This window comes from Schistocerca piceifrons, chromosome 5 (assembly GCF_021461385.2).
Source record: "Schistocerca piceifrons isolate TAMUIC-IGC-003096 chromosome 5, iqSchPice1.1, whole genome shotgun sequence".
Taxonomy (NCBI): domain Eukaryota; kingdom Metazoa; phylum Arthropoda; class Insecta; order Orthoptera; family Acrididae; genus Schistocerca; species Schistocerca piceifrons.
Genome location: NC_060142.1, coordinates 239,919,095 through 239,938,803, shown reverse-complemented (window position 1 = coordinate 239,938,803; position 19,709 = coordinate 239,919,095). Strand labels below are relative to the sequence as shown.

Below are 19,709 nucleotides of genomic sequence, written 5' to 3'. Positions count from 1 at the left end.
ATCAGAGATTGATGACAATGAGCACAAAGTGGTAGGGGATCACCATTTAACAAATGGCAATGGTAAAATGACAGTGCCCAGTACCTAGATAAAATGATCTTGCAACAAAAGAGCCAAGAGGCGGTTAGCCAAGTGGCCGGTAGACGTTTAGTTACCCGGAGCGGGGTCTGATACAGGGCGAACAGCTCTGCTGTAAATATTTAGCAGTGTTGTGGAAGCCGATACCAAAAATAGTCGGTGCCAATGACGAATGCACATCCGACACCATGGTCAGTCCGAGAGCCATCAGTGTACACGAAGGTACTATCAAAAAGTTTTATGTGAATCTGGAGTAGTGTCCTTAGGAAGATAACGAAGAATCGTAGAATGACAGTTAAAATCGTGGAGAGCATGTCACCCCTTACGAATCGCATTGCAGTACACAGCAGTCCACCAAGGGACCAGGGCATGGTACAGTAAACATGAAGTACGAGGAATGGAATGTTTTGCGGCAGCAAATATAACGTTTGTAAGATATTCTACCTAATCATCACAACTGAAGAAATGGTGTTCGTTGAAGGTCACCAGGGAGGCGTAGAGTCTCCAGTCGGCCTTAAAAGCTGCCAATTGGGTTTAAATGCAGGTCGGGTATGAGTTAGCAAAAATTGAGAGCACATAAGAAATGGTCACTCAAGTATGTGTCAGAAAGAAAGGACCACTCGAGATGACGGGCGAGCTGGGCAGTGCAGAACAAGAGGTGCAAATGGGAATAGTTGTGAGGAGTCTGAAAGAACGTGGCTGCTTCAATGTTAAGACAGATGAAGTTGATTTGATTGAAAATGTCAGCCAAGAGGGAAACACTCGGACAAGTTCTTGAAGAGCCACAAAGGGGAATGGGAAGGAGGGAATAAACAAAGGGCAGTGACAATGACAGCTGCCAGATCGCCAAACTTTCAAGACTCACTGCTACAGAGAGCAGAGGCTGGAGAACCCTGTTTCATGAAATCTATGGAGATGTCAGACTGCGACTTCAAGTGCAGAAAAAAGATAAGCGGTGCACATCAGTGAAATGGAAGTCAGCTGAGTGAGGGTATCACGTGGTGATGCTACATGAGAGGATCTCCTACACGGGGCGGAGAAGACTGTTTGCCTTTGATCAATTTCTTAAAAGCCTCTATGGTTGGCAGACAAAGTCTCAAATGTTTGTTGGCTGGAGGGACAGAAAAAGTCTTCGCGCGAGTATTTCTTCAGTCTTTTCTGGAGTGCAGGTGATTCTGCCACTGGAGGTGAAAATTTGGGGGCTTGCTGCATAGCTGGAGGAGAAAGAGATGGGGCTACTACCATGACACAGGGCAATTTTACAGCTGCTTTGCTGTTGAGGCCGCAAGCATGCATGGCCATGTCCTTAATGTAGCAAGGTGTAGCAAGAACGGTACTGTTAATTGGCAGACGGTAAAACGCAGGGCTTCCGACTAGCCAACAACTTGCGAGTTGGACAGTCCGCTCATCGAGACACACAGGACATTTTTGGCATGACACTGCACGGGCGCCATTGCAATTGATGTAGTGGTGAGGAGGTGGTCAATCGCCTTTGTAAGCATCCCTACCAAAAGTAACACATTTGGCCGTGGTTTTACACGACATGCAAGTTTGGTTGTAAAGTTCACACTGGTAGTAGTGCATCAGGTTCGGAATGTATGGTCAGACTGATCACCTGCATTGATCTTTGATTGAAGCACCACTTTATCAGATGTGAGGAAAAGAGTGCGTTTAGGTACTATGGTTGCATCGACCTTTTTCGTGACCCAATGGACTGCAGTAATGTCCTGATCAGAGAAGTAAGTTTGGATTTCTCCATCAGTCAGATCATCGAGGAGCTGAGTGTAAATAACACCATACAAAGAATTCTGTGTTCAATGGGCCTCGACACGAACACAATAGCTGTGGAGGAGCAAAGCTGCAAGCAGTTGTTGTGCTTGAGAATCACAATTAGTTTCCATAAGCAAAGTGTCATTATGTAAACGGGAACAGGATTTCACAGGGCCAGCAATTGCATCAACACCTTTCTGTATAATAAAACAGATTAACTGTAGCAAAGGACTGACCTGCATCAATATCAGATACAACAAGGAACCGAGGTGCAGCTGGAAGAGTGTCATAATCTTTAATCTCATTCCATGCTGACTGAGATAGTGATTGGCTCATTGCCAGAAAGTCCCCCCATAATTGCCAGCATCTCCGATGTTGCACTCCCCAAACTCCTGATGGAGGGACCAATTGGAAATCTGGGAAGGTAACACCTCAGGTGCCCCCCCCCCCTTTCTTAGGCCTGGCCTGTACTAGCAACCCTACCTGTCGACTCAGGACTGGGTATTACACGTTACCCAGTCACCTGTTACGCGGGGCATGCGTGGACTGGCCTCCAGGTGTGCACAAGGAGGAAGAAAAAACAAAGAGGAACCTCAAATGTCGAAGCGGGGGAAGGATAGGACAGCCTGACATCAGAACAGCCGCTCCGCTGGTTTTTCTTTCTTTCTTTGTTCTCTAATGAAGAAAGAAAGAAAGAAAAACCAGTGAAGCGGCTGTTCTGATGTCAGGCTACAGAAAATTCAGAACACATTCCCCCCCCCCCCCCCCCAAAAAAAAACACCAGGCATGTTCGCCGAAGGAGGGGAAAAAATAGGAGGAGGACAAACATGCAGCATGGAAGGAAACAGGTGCTGCAAAGGCTGGAGGCCCATGGTAGCCAAGCATGAACTTGCCAAACGGTAGTGCACCTGCTGGGGGAACTGTTCCAATGCCGGGCTACTGCAACTTCAGAACGCATTCCTGAAAATTTTGGTATTTTTGATGACAGTTGTCTAAGTGTAGATACTGTTTGTGGTTGGTGGGTTTAATGTGGACAGAGATGAGGATGCAGCCCTCAGAGAGTAGGCGGCCAACATCCAGGAAGGTGGCATGTTAGGTCAAGGGAACCAAGTGAAGCTGACAGGAGAAACATGTTAAGGTTGTGAAGGACTAATCGTTTAGGCACCAGACTAATGGTTTAGGCAACATTTAAGAAACAGGCTGTGCGACTGGGTTTTAGTCAGGGAAGGTGATACATTTCTGAACTGGTGCAAAAAGATGGAGCACAGGTCCATCGAGGCAAAAAATGCAAAAGTGCATGAAACCCTGTAAAAATACACATAAATATGTTAAAAACCATACAGAAATGAGGGAGAAAAGGAACAGATGATTTATGGCAGTATGGGTGTGTTGGGATAAGTGAAGGGAGGGGGGAGGGGTATTAGTTAGGTCCAGGATGACCACAAGTTCGTGTGGCACAGGTAGGTGCAGAGAATGAAATGTTAATATACGTAAGAATGAGACAGGAAGTGAGGTTGAAAGAAAGAAATAAAATTATAGGTGGAAAGAAGATGGGGCATCAGATGTTGCATCAACAAGCCACGCGGTTATGTAGCTGTGTACTGTGTTTGGACAAGATCGTTGATACAGTTTGGTTCAGAAGTGTTTGCAGTTTGGAAGGCGGTGAGTAAACACAGGAAAGAAGAGAAAGAACGGACACTGAGAAGAGCAATGCTATAGAGAATAGTAACAAAGGAAAACAGTACAGTGTTGTAGGATTGAAGAAAAGCCGTTACGCAAAATCAAACAGTGGAAACTCCAGGTTGAAATATCAAGAATATAAGGAAGACGGATATTGCTACTTATTCTAAAGATGACACATTAAGCTGCAGACAAGCACACCAAAAAGACCCTTACACATTAGGTTTTACCCAAAGCCTTCATCATCAGAAAAGGAAGCACACACAAATTCATTGACGGCCAGCTCCAGCAGTCCGGACTGGAATGCAACTGCCATGTAGAGCAAAAGCAGCAATCTTGATGGGATGGGGGAAGGAGAAGGGATAGCAAGGTACAGGGGGGGGGGGGGGGAATACTGTCTGGTCAACCTATCCCTAGACACTAAATGTTAATGAAATTTCTTTTGTGCAGAATGGAAAGTGAAAAACTGCCTAAAAACATACCAAATTTATCAAGATATGAAGAATGGTATACTTTTATCAGTGAATTGACAAAGGATGTACATGATCTCCAGTACATGCAGGCAGTCCTGCTATTAGGTCCACATATACGCTGTAGTGCAGCTACTTATCACAGAAAAACAACAGTGGAGATTTGGGATGCTTTTGTCAAATTTGTTTTCTTCCTTTCTCCTAAAGTATAGAATTATCATCTTTGAAGAATCTTCCTGGAATGTATGAAAGTAACTCAAACTACATATTTCAGAACAACAAAGAATGACGACATGGCAACTGGTTACATCATATTCAAGTTTGGTAACATACTTACACATTTCAAAGAAAAGTATTAATTGAATAGAAAATGGTTTTATTTTACATAATATTAACACATCAATACTTGCACAGTATCCACATAGTCGAAAGTAATTTCAACTATGGTGTTCCTTAATATCTATAGCTGTTCCATGACTTCAGTGCACATTACATAAAATCATCAGAATCATTTCCATCATCATATTTATTTGATGTCATATTCTCAGGTTTCATTAAGTTACTGTAACTCCTAAAAAATAAGAAAATATTCAATTAATATGAAGGAAAGACAGAAATTAATGAAGTTTATGAACAAACTATTGCTAATGATATAGCGATAGAAGTAAATAAAAAATAAATAGGTGCAACAAAACACACTATATGCAGGGTGGGATATAAATCAGTTGTCTCCGTCACCACATAGAGATTCATAGGATCCCAGTAGACACAGTCATGTCTGTTCACTCAGCCAGGCACCTAAAAAATCACTTTATAACCCCAAATAATGCTTCTGCAAAACTTGGAGTCAGCATATTGTCAGATTGTGTATAACTCACGGAATTCCATACACTTACCCAGATCATCTTCTACAGGCCTTGAAACAAATACATGGTTTTCTGTGGTTACATTTCTATTCATTGTTTCTCAGATAAAAACAGACAATATAACCTCAAACTGCTACTGTCAACTGACTTATGGGTACTATACACTAGTCTAGTTTCCAACACTATTTGGGCAAAATAGAGTCTAAGGATTGCTAGTGACAATGAATTATGGCCCATCCCATATATTAAAAAGAGAGGACAATAAATAAATAGCCAAAGAAGAAGAGATATGCCAGCAGGCATGTAACATGAAGTTAGAAAGTCACAAGTATTCAAAATCTATTTACAAGTGTACCTTAACAGCCATTCCTACAATATATCAGAATATTTAGACCCAGGGTAGTAATTTATGGGTAAAGCTCGTCCTGGATGGTCAATCATATTGTGAAATATTACTTAAGTTCTCTCTAGACTGCTCAATAATATTGTGCAATAGTACTGCAGTTCATAAAGTTGGACTGTAAAAATGCTACCTTGTTGCTAGCAGAAAAAAAAGATGGATGAAAAACTGGTTCAAGGAGTGTGAAAGATTACTCACAAAAACTTGTGAGAGAATTGAGGATGAACAAAAAATAGACTATCATAATTTTTTAGTAATTATTGATGCTCCAACAACATTTGATACAGTACTGGAAATGGTTCTTCCCCCCCATACATAGGGGACATTTCTTGAGAAGAAAGAAGTGACAAGTCAGCATTCTAAAAGATAAACATACGTTTGTTGCTACCTGGAATTCTCTAATACAACAGACTGTGTTAAATTGTTTCCCAAATACTGGCTCTGGTACATAAGTTGCTGACAAAGACGGTATTGTTCCAGAAGAAGAATGGCGTAGGATCACTGACATATCTGAAAATGTGAAATTCCAGGACTTTGTTTGTTGCAATGATGATTTCCTGACTTTCACATCCAAGATTGACAAAAGTGAAATGTGTGAAATACTTGTGAAAGGACACTGAGGTAGGTGGTGAAAAAGACGACATTGCAACAAGTTTCACTACTGCTGCGTAAGGAATTGTTGCTGTCGGGAATTTCCTTTCCTCTTTTATGTAGATAACCAATTCTAATATATTAATTAACTGGTGTGACAACTACCTTCAGTTGAATATTTTGGAAAGACAAAACAAACATGCCTTCTAGATTTAAAATAAGGATGTGTTCTGTTAACAGCGTAATAATCATATGTTTACTGCATTTAAGGGGAGTTGGAACACCCCATCCTGACAAGGTTAAATTTATTGACTTGGCTTCCCCGTATTTCAGAAACCACTGTAGGCACTGACATGAAACTTTTACAGGAAATTAAACTATGTTCTGAGTCTACTGAACTACAATAACTGATTTCAGCCACTGCTTTCAGATACAGTTTTTTAATTACATTGTTAAAATTTTGTGTACTTTTTTTGTACGTTATTCTAAATAATTTTACTTACACATAACATTATGTCCTCCTTTTAGTTCAGTACACTCAGGATATGTATGTTATTACTCCCTGAAAATTTGAATTCTCTACTCGAAGTGGTTTCTGAGATTTAGGGAAAAATGGAACAGAAAATGTAAATTTTCAGAAACGGCTTCTAAAGTTTCAAAAGACCATAACTCAATTAATATATGCTTTTTTTTATTTTTAGCCACTCAGAAGCAGTACGCACCATACTGTATATCATCCTCTTGATCTTTTCCCAAGTCTTTTCTGGACTCCTTAGTGGCCAACTGCGTTGCATACTCTTGCTTTATCAATGCGAACCTTGTCCATCCGTTCAAGTTCTCTGATGCAGTTTGTTCCAGGATTAATTCCCATACGTTGTAGCACTTTCAACCTACCAAAAACCTCCCCCCCCCCCCTCCCACTTTAGTGTCTTCATTCCAACAAAAACATTTTTTGGTAAGATAATCAATATATAAATAAGATTATTGAATGACTCCTTGGGATTTTGAGTCTGACCATGCAGACACTTCTTCAGTAATTCAGGATTTGCCAGGTCTCTATAAATAGGTTTTATGATATCCATGATTGCCTCTGGGATGGAATGTTTATGGCTGTATGAACTGTTTGAGTACTGGGCATTGCAGTACTTGCACAATGAATCAGGTCCAGGAGGGCACAGGTGCTGCACTGGTTTTTCATCAGTTGACAGCCTGAGGAAGAAGTTAGTCCTTACTGCCTGCTTCATTTTCAACAAATATTTCTAATGGCAAGCTCATAATACTGCTGTAGTTCAGCAATCATTTTGACTGTCAGCCAGCCTCTTATGGTTTTACCATCAGAAAGTTTCTTGTCTCTCAAACTTTGTTTCAACTTCCTCAACGTGGTGCCCATCCTCTTCTGGACATGACCAACACACTCCAGTTTTGTGACAATCTTCTCACCACAAGGGTGAGCGGCTACTACACTGTTATATGCTTTTGAGTTTCCCATCACCTAAGAACTTAGCGTAACACATTCCTCTTTCATTTACAGATCGACTAAAAATTTCAATAGCTGCAGAGGCCTCCATACCACTGCTTTGTTCCTTCATAATTTCTGTCATATATGCCCTTCTTCATTCCCCACACATACTACTGTCAATGTGAGTAAGTTAGCACTAGTGAAAATTAGTTGCTTAACAAGTGGTTGGTTTGTGGAGGTTGAACAGACCAGACTACAGAGGCCATCGGTCCCATTTTCCATAACCATGAAACAACCATAAGGAAGAAAAACAAGCAATGGAGGTGACAAGGGACGACACAGACATAGACATAGACATAGACATAGACAAGGACCAGAAAAGAGGAATTAAAAACACATAGAATGTTAACAGTGACTGGGCAACCATGGAAACAAAAAAAAAGGGAAAAGCCAACCACCAAGAGACACACTAAAAACCCCAACCTAAAACTGTAGGCCAAAGGCCAGACACAACACAAAAGAAAGACACAAACCTTCAGATCGAGTGATAAAAGCCTTCTGCACGAATAAAACTCAAAACAAAGCCTGCCATGGGAGTGTCATCCGTTAAAAGTGGAGCGAGCGTATCAGGCAGCACAAATGTCTGCCTGAGCGCAGTTAAAAGCGGACAGTCCAACAAAATGTGGACCACTATCAATGCTGAACCATAGCGACAGAGAGGTGGGTACTCGCGGCAAATTAATAACCATGCGTCATCCACGTGTGGCCAATGAGCAGCCAGCAGAGTACAACAGAGTCCTTGACAGAGACCCATAAAGAGGAGGGCCACACACCGGTAGTCTCCTTGATGATCCGAAGTTTGCTGGGTGAAGGCAGGGTGCGCCATTCATCACCCTCAGGTACCAAGGACCTTCTGCCACAAAACTGACTGGAGATAACACTCCGAAAGGCCACTCTCCAGGCCCGATGCACCGACAACCTATTTGGCCAGCCTGTCAACCTGTTCATTAGTCGGGAAGCCGACGTGACTCAGGGTCCACATAAAAAACACGGAGAGGTTGCAACGGGCAAGAGTTTGGAGGGACTCCTGGATAGTCATCACCAGATGAGAGCGAGAAAAACACTGGTCGATAGCTCGTAAATCGCTCAGGCAGTCACTACAGATGACAAAGGACTCACCTGGGCAGGAGTGGACACACTCGAGGGCGCGAGAGATGGCTACCAGCTCCACAGTGAAAAAGCTGCAGCCATCCAGCAACGAGCGTCATTCAGAGCGATCCCCGAGAGTAAAAGCACAACCAACTCGACCAGCAACCATCAAACTGTCAGTATAGACTACGGCGGAGCAACGTGCAAGGACGGGAAGAAAGCAGTGGCAGAGGGCCTCAGGAGGGACGGAGTGTTAAGAACTTCGCACCAAATACAGCTGAAGGCATGGACGGGGCACACACCATGGGGGTATACAGACATGGGCCCGGAAATGAGGCAGGAGAGGGAAAAACTCAAGTCCAGAGAGAAGAGACCAAACGCAAATCACAATCGAACACCCTGACCGAGGTCGCCATTCCGGAAGATGGATGACTCAGTTGGGGAACAGGAGACAGTTTTTGGGATGCCCGGGCAGCTACAAACATGCGCAGCAAAAGCGGCCAGCAGTCACTGGCACCGGATCTGCAACAGAGGGCCACCTGCCTCCACATGTAGGCTCGCGACAGGGCTCGTGAGCTCCAGTGGCGAGTCGTGAAGTATGGGGTCAACCAACCGCAACACTGAAGGCGATGCTGAACCATAAGCCAGGCTCCCATAATCGAGACCGGACTGAATCAACACGTGACACATCATAAACAGTCAAGTTGTACATCCTCTTCAGTCACATTTGCTAGCCATATGTGATTTGCCAGTTCCTCACAATGTTACAGAACTGCAGTCAGTATTAGGAAAAAATGAACTACTATATTCAGTTCATACCAAATGCTACACAAATCACAGCTCCATTGCGTCGCAAGAATGTTGCCTTTGTTTGGACAGATGAGTCCCAAATAGCTTATTAAAAATTTAAAGATGCATTGCTCAGTGATAGATGCTTAGTTCACTTTGATCCAGACAAACCAATTCTATTAAAAGTTGACGCTTCATCTTACAGAATCGGTGCAATGCTTTCGCACAGAATTGGTGATAAACACAGACCTATTGCTTTCACATCAAAGTGTTGTCCAAAGCTCAGTGTAACTATTCACAAATTGAGAAAGAGGCTTTGGCTATTGTGTATGGTGTAATTGAATGAATGTCGTGTGACTAGAGCCTCCCGTCGGCTAGACCGTTTGCCAGGTGCAAGTCTTTTGATTTGAAGCCACTTCAACAATTTGTGCGTCGATGGGGATGAAACGATGATGATTAGGACAACACAACACCCAGTCCCTGAGTGGAGAAAATCTCTGACCCAGCCAGAAATCGATCCTGGGCCCTTAGGATTGACATTCTGTCACGCTGACCTCATGGTGTAACTAAATTCCAACGCTATTTGTATAGCAGGTAATTCTACTTAGTAACGGATCAGAAGCCTTTGCAGCCTGTGTTTCATCTGACAAAACCGGTTCCTATATGAACTGCCCAAAAATTGCAAAGATGGGCTTTGTTGTTGTCTCAATACCAGTAAGAGATTGTGTATCATCTGACAGCTCAACACGATAATCGGACGCGCTTTCATGTTTCCCGATTGGCCACGGCAGACTCTGATGCTTCTGCTGCATCTTGTCACATCGATGCTCGGTCGGGATTCTGAACTGCTTCAATCTTTTCCGCCTAACTATAAGAAAATCGCACAGGCCACGGAAGCTGATTCTGATTTGAACATTTTGCTCCAGTACATTCACAAATCTTGGTCTCACTCAGTGAATAGCATAAAGAACCCTGAAGTGCGCCGATACTTTGTATGTCGGCATTGCCTTTCATTACAGAAAGGTGTGATTCTTGTTCAAAATGACAGAGGCCAGTCACATGTATTGATCCCTAAAGGTTTGCAAAAAGAAGTGTTGCAGTTGCATCACCAAGGACACTGAGGGATTGTTCGTACGAAACAGTTGGCACGTCGACACTGTACTTGGCAAGGTATGAAAGCCCAAATAGAACAGATGATGTCACAGTGTCATGCATGTGCAGAAAATCACTCCACTCCGCCATAAAAATTCTCTGCTTGGCCTATGCCACTATCGCCATGGCAACGTGTGCACATAGACTATGCGGGACCTTTTTTGGAACACCTGTTGATTGTGGTTGAGTCATATCGCAAGTTTCTGTTTGCTGTGGCAAAGAACTCGACAACATCACATAGCATAATTCAGATGTTGTCATCAATTTACTGCCTAGCAGGTTTACCTGAATGTAAAACAACGGCCCTCAGTTCACATCAAATGAGTTTGAAACATTCTGTGAACACAATGGTATTCAGCATCTAACTAACGCACCGTTCCATCCGCAGTCAAACAGCGAAGCGAAATGTTTTGTCAGAACCTTCAAGCAACAGATGGCAAAACTCCGCTCTGCACACACCAGGGATCAAGCGTTGCAACTTTTTCTTGCCTCATATTGTTTGCACCCGCAAGATGGATCATCACTGTTGGAATTGCTTCACGGCTGCCACCATAGGACACTGTTCCACTTGCTCTACCCTCCTCAGCCTCTGGGGCTGAAGGAACGCCACAAGTATCACTTCATGCCGCATGATATTGCCTTTTACAGGGTTTTTAGCAGCAGCAGACGGTGGTCTGGAGGCAAGTTCATCCATCGACAGCAGGAGGGCAAAGCAGCAGATGCGCACAATAGTAATGCAACATGGGTAACAGAACACAACAACAACGATCGGGAGGAGTGGATTGGGAGGAGGTGACAGAATGGAGAAAGGGCAGACTGCAAGGAAGAGGGTGTGGTTGCAGGATGAATTTAGTAAAGGTGTGAGGCAGGGGGCTAGCAGTGGAAAGAAGGATTACAGGAACAAAGGATGTGCTGTAAGGACAACTTTCATCTATGTAGCTAAAAAAAGCAGGTGTCATGGGAAAGGATCCACATGGCACGGGTTGTGAAGTAGCCATTGAAATCAAGCATGTTGTGCTCAGCAGCATGTTCTGCCAATTGGTAGTCAGCTCTACCAGTTGTACAGGTGGTCTTACCAACATAAAAGTCTGTTCATGAATTGCAGCAGAACTGATATATGACATGACTGCTTTCACAGGTGGCCCTGTATCTGATGCGATAGGATAAACCTGTGACAAGACTGGATTAGGATGTGCTGGGTGGATGTATCAGACAGGTTTTGCATCTGCATCTTCCACAAAGATATGACTCTTGTGGCAAGGAGTTGGGTGGAGGTGTGGCGATGGACTAGGATATAGCACAAGTTGGGTAGGCTGAGGACTACTAATTTGCAAGGAGTGGGAAGGCTTATGGGTGGGATGTTCTTCATTTCTGGGCACAATGATACGGCTGTTGAAACACTGGTGAAGGGTACTTCCTGCCTTGTTACATGCCTATAGTTGACTCTATCCCTCTACTATTTGACAAAGGGCAGATTTTCATAGAACTGTGACTGGGAATGAGCATCTCTGAAATTATAGAGCTGGTCTGCTGTTTTTGATGTAATCATCAATGGAAAGTGGTTGAAGGATGGTGAAACTGAGATGGTGATAAGGTACTGGACATCCACACCTCACCTCATTATAGAATGTGGAAATAAAGAGGACTGCCCATTCTGTGAAGCAGAACAAGCACTGAACACTAAGTACTGTGCTGAGCCAGACTCAACTGTTTCATGGCACTGCATTCAGCACAATTTGTTCAGCACTGGGATCTGCAGCATACAACCCTGTGTGTTCCTATGCTGACCCAATGACACTGTCAATTACACAGATGGTTAGCACAGATCACCGAGATAGGACCACGGAACTATGGAAAAGTGTCTCTGGTAGGATACATCACATTTCTTATTACACCAGGACAATGTTAGGGTCCAGATATGACTCATCCAGGTGATCAGCTGCTTGACACATAAATGGCACCATCAAAGCAAGCTGGTGGGAGTAGTATTATGCTACGGGGGACATTCACCTTATCTTCTGTGGGACTTATGGAAGTAATGAAAGGCACCATCACAGATTACTGCAATATTATTATACACCACCTGCGCCCTTTCATGCCTAATATCTACTCCGTCTGAAGTGGTACCTTCCAGCAGGATAACTGTTTGAGTCACAAGGCCAGAATCGTACCATAACAGTTTAAGGAGCGTGACAATGAACACAAGCTGATGAGATAACGACCAAATTCAGCTTGTCTGAACATGATGAAACACATTTGGATCACTGTCAGAAGCCAGCTCTGCACTCACAAATCACAGGAATTGCGTGTCCTTTGTGTGTACATTTGGTGCCCTGTACCTCCAGAAAGTTACCACAGACTACTCAAATCCATGTCACACAGAACTGCTGCTGTATTGTATTTGGAAAGTAGAGCAATATGCTATTAAACAAGCGGTTGTAATGTTTTGACTCAGCAGCATATATAAACAATATCCTCTCACCAAGCAAATTTACTTTTCGAATTCATTATATACTCTGTCACCCTTCTACTTATTAACAGAATATTTGGTACCTACATTACAAAATATGCCAATTGCAGGATAAAATTTACGTTCTTGCTGTAATATACCTCAATTCAGCTTCTTCTTTGTTTCTTCTCTCTTCTTCCTTCTCTCTCTCACGTTGCTCTCGAAGTAACCTCTTTTTGTCTTCCCGTTCTTTACGATCCCTTTGTTCACGTTCTGCTTGCAAATCTGGATGCTCTTCACGTTTTGTTTTGTTTAATCGATTCACAATTTCGTTGTTTCGTTTTGCCACTCGAATTTTTCGTACCTGATAAGCAAATAACACAAACAATGTTTTTATAACTCCGCAGTCTCCAATAATACAACTGTTCATTACAAATACAAATGGAAAAAGCACTAATACTAAAATGGAAGTAAGTGCCACAAAACTTTTTCTAAGTACTGTAGTCCACAAAACTCTACACTTTGTTTGGACACATGTGCATGGTTCTATTGGAAGAAGCATGCTGGTATCTTCTTCCAATATGTGAAATACTTTACCTGAACTGTTACTTCATGGCCTACTATTTAACATGCAATTTGAATCATAGAGTAATATTGCATTTTTCACTGCACAAGATATTGGCATAAGGAAAAAAAGCCAATGGGCTGCCAGGATGAAACTCTCAGTTTCGGTGTCTGATACACAATGTACCATCAAACAAACAATATTCCACTAGTCATGCAAAGGTAATTCAATAACAACGTAAAATTAGTGACATTGATTAAATGTGCACAGTACTATAATAAAGAGTGTTACAACATAAAATAGGTTCAGGTTAACTTCTTTCTGTCACTTCCTGCTGTAACTAACAAATTTGTGTGTGTGCCGCTTCATAGTTCACAAGTGAAGTTTACACTTGATTCGGCCACTAGAGGCCACACAGCCTGCTAAAGACAGCAGCTGCCTGCACAGCCTGCTGGCTGCACCACCTGCTGAAACTAATGAACATATAGGCCAGAGTGCAAGGCTTGCTGACCACTAGTGTATTGTATTGCTAATTGTATTGTATCTTGCCATCCATGTGTATGTACTGTTTGAGCAGTAAATTACAGGGTTCTTGGGTTAGATTACCTCCTCCACATCTATGGAACTATTCAGAGCCAACTTGAGGAATAAACTCTGGAAAAATTTACAAAATATTCCAATAATCTACAGCCGAAATAATTTTAGTTCATTCCGAAAAGACACTGATGCTTGACTTTCCCAAAGCCACAGTTCCAGATTTCATTTTCCAAGGTCTAAGTGAAATTCGAGGAGAATTATCTCTGCCCTTTTTTATATATTTCCTTCCTCTTCAACTCTTAAAAATAAAGAGATAAGACTGTTATTCAATCAGCAGAAAAAAACATACATTCTTTGCATACTTATTTAATGCAAGACCCAGAGATGGTTTCCAGGAAGTATGTTATCATTTGGCTACTGTTGTCGGTAACTATCATTCAACACCATTCTACTCTTCACCACAGAAGAAGAAGATACTGTAGAGGGGGGCTGGGGGTTGTTTGGAGGAAGAGACCAAACAGCGAGGTCATTGGTCTCATCAGATTAGGGAAGGGTGGGAAAGGAAGTCAGCCGTGCCCTTTTAAAGGAACCATCCCAGCATTTGCCTGGAGAGATTTAGGGAAATCACGGGAAATCCAAATCAGGATGGCCAAGCGCAGGATCGAACCGTCGTCCTCCCGAATGCGAGTCTCTTCACCACAACTAAGCCATATGCAACGTATTTGGTTTCTCATTAGCAACAAAAAGAACACTTTATGACTAACATAGTCACACAACATACAAATGATATCCTAACAAAGCTGATAAGGAGCACTATAACACTAAAAAGTTGAGAGAGAGCTTTCTCCATGTCATATATGTTTTAATTAGTATAATGTTTTTTTAAACAGTAAACCCACATTGTGTGTAAATTTTTACAAAAGAACAATGCTCTACTAACATGGCAATAGTAAAATTGAAGGAAATAAATGCATGACTACAATTTTATGACATGAATAAGATAAGAGTTTTGAATTCATTGTATCGTTAAGCATATCTTAAACATTTTCAAATGAGTACAGTCACTAACAAGGAGAGGTCCCAGTGATGGGATCGAATTTTTGAAACCATTATACAGTTACATAGGTTACTGCGAGTAATAGGAAAAAAAAAAAAAAAAAAAAAAAGAAATCAGAATTTTGCGTGATGCTAAATAGCTTTAAAAAAGTTGTATTGCATAGACTGGTCGTGTGATGTAATGGATAGGGTGAGGGCTTTACATGCAGGAGGTTGTGCGTTCAGATCTCATCAGTTGCATTAACTTTTTATATTTTTAAATCTCTATCAAACTGACTTTGCTCATCATTTTTATTCAATTAACTGATTTAAATATAATTTTTTATTTCCTTTCCTTCGTCACATCATCTTAATCATGACATCAACTTCTCCATTTGCTCTCATTTTTCTTCCTATTGTTATTTTTCCACTTGAAACCTTTGGTCATGCGTTATTAATTAATTTTATGTACTCATTTTAATATTATTTCTATTGTTTTTCTCATTCTACTTTTTTCATCCAGTTTATTGCATTCATTATATCTATTCCTCATTTTGCTTGAATTTCCTTTTGCTTATAACCTCTTCTTTCATTTAAATCTTCACCTGTTATTTTGTCCATAGTGCAGTACAAATTTAGGTTCTGTTTTAAACATTTCTATGACATTTATCATGCAAAAAAAGACTGCACATACAGTTTTTAAAAAAATAAATAAATAAATAAAAAATAAAAAAACGCACATTTTTCACACCATTGCACGGTCAATATAAATATATTATTTCATCTATTGTTGTTTAACAGATAGATTGAAATTTTCAATAACTGAATATTATTATAGATACATACAATCAAAATCACATTCACCAAAATTCGAAGTGGAAAAAGAATTATATAAAGAAAAAAAAATAAACCAAATTAAAATGTTCATACAGTGATTAGCACCTGACAAGATTCTAACCCACAAGTTCCTTCACGAGACACCCTTATCCTTTTTTAACGTTATTAAACATCGCACAAAATTTCAAAATTTTTGTCATCAGTTACTGCCATACAAGAGCTCACCAAGGTGAATGGCTGCAGGGTGTAATATCTGAGATCTTAACCTACATCACCGTACATTTGGTTCCAGAAAGTCGATCCCACTACTGGGGATCTCTCCTCATAAGTATAGATGAAAAAAATGGAGAGAGCTACATGTTCAGTTGCCAGTAATGTTACAAATAAATTCTCTCAATAGCGACTCCTCAGCAACATTCCAATGATAACATCCAAATTTTATGTGAAGTGTAGTTTTCAAGGTAAACTGCTGTAATAAAATCATATTCAATTGCTAGCTTTTCACTAGCCCACTTAAAGAGCAACTTGCTTGGGAAGTTGTGATATTCATTCCACTTTTTCATAGCGTGGTGTTATTTAACTAACAACATCACAAAAACAAATATGTGCACAGGAAAGTAAAAAGTAAAAAATGTGAACTGTGTGTGACAACTGAACATCTCGACTGCAACAACATGCTATCAAAAACAGTAACAGCATCCACCAACGCAACATCAAAATTTCTTAAGAGGGTATTACATGACAATCCGCCAAGTATGAAACAGGTCTAACGTGGCTGCCATCTGGGGATAGAAAAGGTGGGGGCTTAAGAGAATAGGAAACACATTACACTCGCGCGATAACAGACAGCAGTTCTAATCTCACGTAATTCTGTGCATGTGCACTACACAGCAATAACACATGCACACACAAAAGGGGGGTATTTCCAGTGTGCTTTCCATTTGCTATTGCTCATGGTTTACTTTTGTTGTCTGCAGCCTGCAGCTAACTTCAAGTCTTTGTATTGGAGCTGTTGCATGTTTTCATAAATCTCATAATTAAACAAATGCAATATTTTTTGCTGCCACACATTCCGTTACACAAGCTGTTTGCAAAAAGCATTCCTTGTATCTTGTACAGTTGCCAGAAAACTGTGTGATAACTAGCCTGTAATGTAACAAGAAATGTACTTTATCAATGATATAAAAACATGGTTTGCTTTTTATTTTCAAGAAGGCGAATTTTTTTTCCTCGTTACTGTCACTTGAGTGAATTCCAACCTATATCATAGACAGAAGCTTGTCAGAACAAGCCACACTCATTCACATGAAGTTCTGAATTTCCTGTGATCTCCAACCCTCAATTGCTTCATTAATGGGAAATATATAACCCTGCCTTCTCCCCTTCTTCTCAGTCAGGGTCAAAACCAATAAGATTGGCATTTTCACATCATTTTGCTGTAAATCTAATGGTAACAGACGCTGCCAGGTCAATAACTCCAGAAATAACTGCAACCTCAACATGCAAAATGCTGCAATGTAAATTCAGATAAAGATATGCTTATGCAAACATGTATCATAATATGAAACAAACAGTTGAGCCCATAATTCAGAACAGTAGTAACATAATTCTGTGATAGCTCCTTAAGGGAACAACAACTGCTTAATAAATAGTACCTTTGAGCTTCAAAAAAATTTTAATTTCAACACTTGCCACTTGGGGTGCTGCTGCAGAGGTGTACACCTTAAGTGCTTTGTGGAATACGGGCTTTACCTGCCTCAACAGGTTAATCTGAAGGGTTATTATAAACAAACAATTTGTGAATGGAAATAAAATTCTTAGATGTTGCGAATGATTAGTATACTTAAAGAATTTACCTTTGTGCTCATTGTGTGCCATTCATTCTTGTGTTTCATATGAATGAGTAAAGCATGCAAATGACTTTCTTTTTTCTTTCCTTCAAGTTTATGCCATAAATATAGGTTCTTGTGGTGGGGTGCCTTCCTTTTCACCTCATTTGTTAAAGTTTTTAATTATAATGAAGAGTTTGCAATTAGCTAAAAACCTATTAAAAAACTCCAGAGGACAAAAAGTGACAAATACTAAAATTCGCCAGTTACAACTTGATTCTTGAACAGAGGCAGGACTTGTGGAGATGTCCAGGATTGTTGACTGCAGAGTTATAAATTGATAACAGCTGCGCAGCATACATGAATCTGTTACATCTTTCCCCTGAGACTGGAAACATTTATAATCAAGATCACTGCCTTTTTCTTTACAGCCAATGTAAACATGTATTCCAGAGAAGACATCCCACATTTGTTCATGTAGTACTAGTTGCTTACCACCTTAAGAAGCTGTGACTATCCCCAATAATTTTATGAAGAATAATGCACTCCATAAAACTTTTTTACAAAATAAAAGAAAAAAGGTAAAATATTTTACCTCTTTATCTCGATGAAATCCAACTTGACCAACTTCCATGCTATCTGTTTTTTTCAAGTTGGACCACATTGTGTACACAACATCTACATCATTAAGTTTATTGCCCTGGATGCTGTTAGCTTTCACAAGTTGTGCTGCATCTTCTAACACTGAAGTTGGTATATCATCTAGAGTCTGACCCTGAAACATTGTTGAAAAGATAGAAGTTATGTTTTAGGTATTACAGAGAATATAAATGCAATTATATTTATTACAGAAGAAGTAACAATCAAAGTTACATGATTAGGGAGAACAATTTTTAAAATCACAATAAATAATAAACCAGCAGGAAGTAATTTCGAACGCTGGTATATACCTGAACATAAAATTACAAACTAAATTTGTAAGCATCAGCATTGAACTGAATTTCAATGAGCTAATGATATTATGCATCATATCGTACATAATCAGCCAACATGGTTCTTTAAATAACTGGACTGTAAATACAGTTGGAATTTCACAATACATAATTAATAGAAACAGAAACACTTTATAAAACAATAATAACCATTCTTCCACATGTTCAGTACACTAAAAATTTCATAGTAACCCACTTTGCTTAATTGCAACTATTTATGTTTAAAAACTACACTGCCTGACAAGAAAAGTGAAGCATCCAGAAAAGGCACAAGAAGTGAAATTAAACACAGGTTGAGAGAGTATGTGATGTTATTTTGGTGATTACAAAATCAAGTAAAATTTACAAAGAACTTGGAAGTATGAGCCCATTTATCAGTATTAACACTGGCATGCCACTCCAAAACACTGGGAGAATGGAACCTTTCCACGGAGCATGTCTTATTCACAGACAATGGTCACCAAGGGTAGTCAAGAATCGCTTCATCATTGAACACAATGTGAGCCTATTCATCTGTAGTCCTTGCTTTGTGACACATCATTCCAAACGCAGCCATTTGTGCAGTGGCAACCTATGTGTGGGATGGTAATTCCCTAGTCCTGCTGTTGCTATTCTCCAATCAATGGTGCAGAATGACACAGAATGTTACAGCAGGCCATAACTTGTTCTTGAATGGCAGGTACAGGAGTGAAGAGGTTATGATGTGCTTAGTGCACAATATCCTCCCTTGTAGCAGTCAAGACACAGTTGATCCAAATCTTAACGTGAGTATGCCTGCCCTCACATTCTCATGTAGCCCAACACCGGGCCACTGTCACATCTGAATGCCCCGCGAATATGGATATCGCACAATTTGACCAGCCAGCCAAATGGAGATCCAAAATGGAGAGTCCAGTGACACTCTGTCAGATGCTGAAAAGATATTTCACACCAGTGTTTGGCATCTCTGTGACACACCTCTACACAGTTTACACCCCTTATATACCCTGCTTGGTAACAACACTAAATACAAACAACATTAACGCACTCTGGGGGTCGTCCAACCTGTCACAGAGAATTGT

General features: G+C 40.7%; 1 protein-coding gene across 1 annotated transcript in view; it reads right to left on the bottom strand.

The window, feature by feature from the left end:
• Positions 1–4,357: 4,357 nt before the first annotated feature.
• Positions 4,358–19,709, bottom strand: part of LOC124799234 (coiled-coil domain-containing protein 25) — a 46,117-nt gene continuing 30,765 nt past the window's right edge. The window contains exons 4-6 of the mRNA XM_047262774.1: positions 18,252–18,431; positions 13,015–13,217; positions 4,358–4,569 (exon numbers count right to left, since the gene is read on the bottom strand). Of these exons, the coding sequence (XP_047118730.1) occupies positions 4,488–4,569; positions 13,015–13,217; positions 18,252–18,431 (465 nt within the window). The 3' untranslated portion in view covers positions 4,358–4,487. The remainder of the gene's footprint in view (positions 4,570–13,014; positions 13,218–18,251; positions 18,432–19,709) is intronic.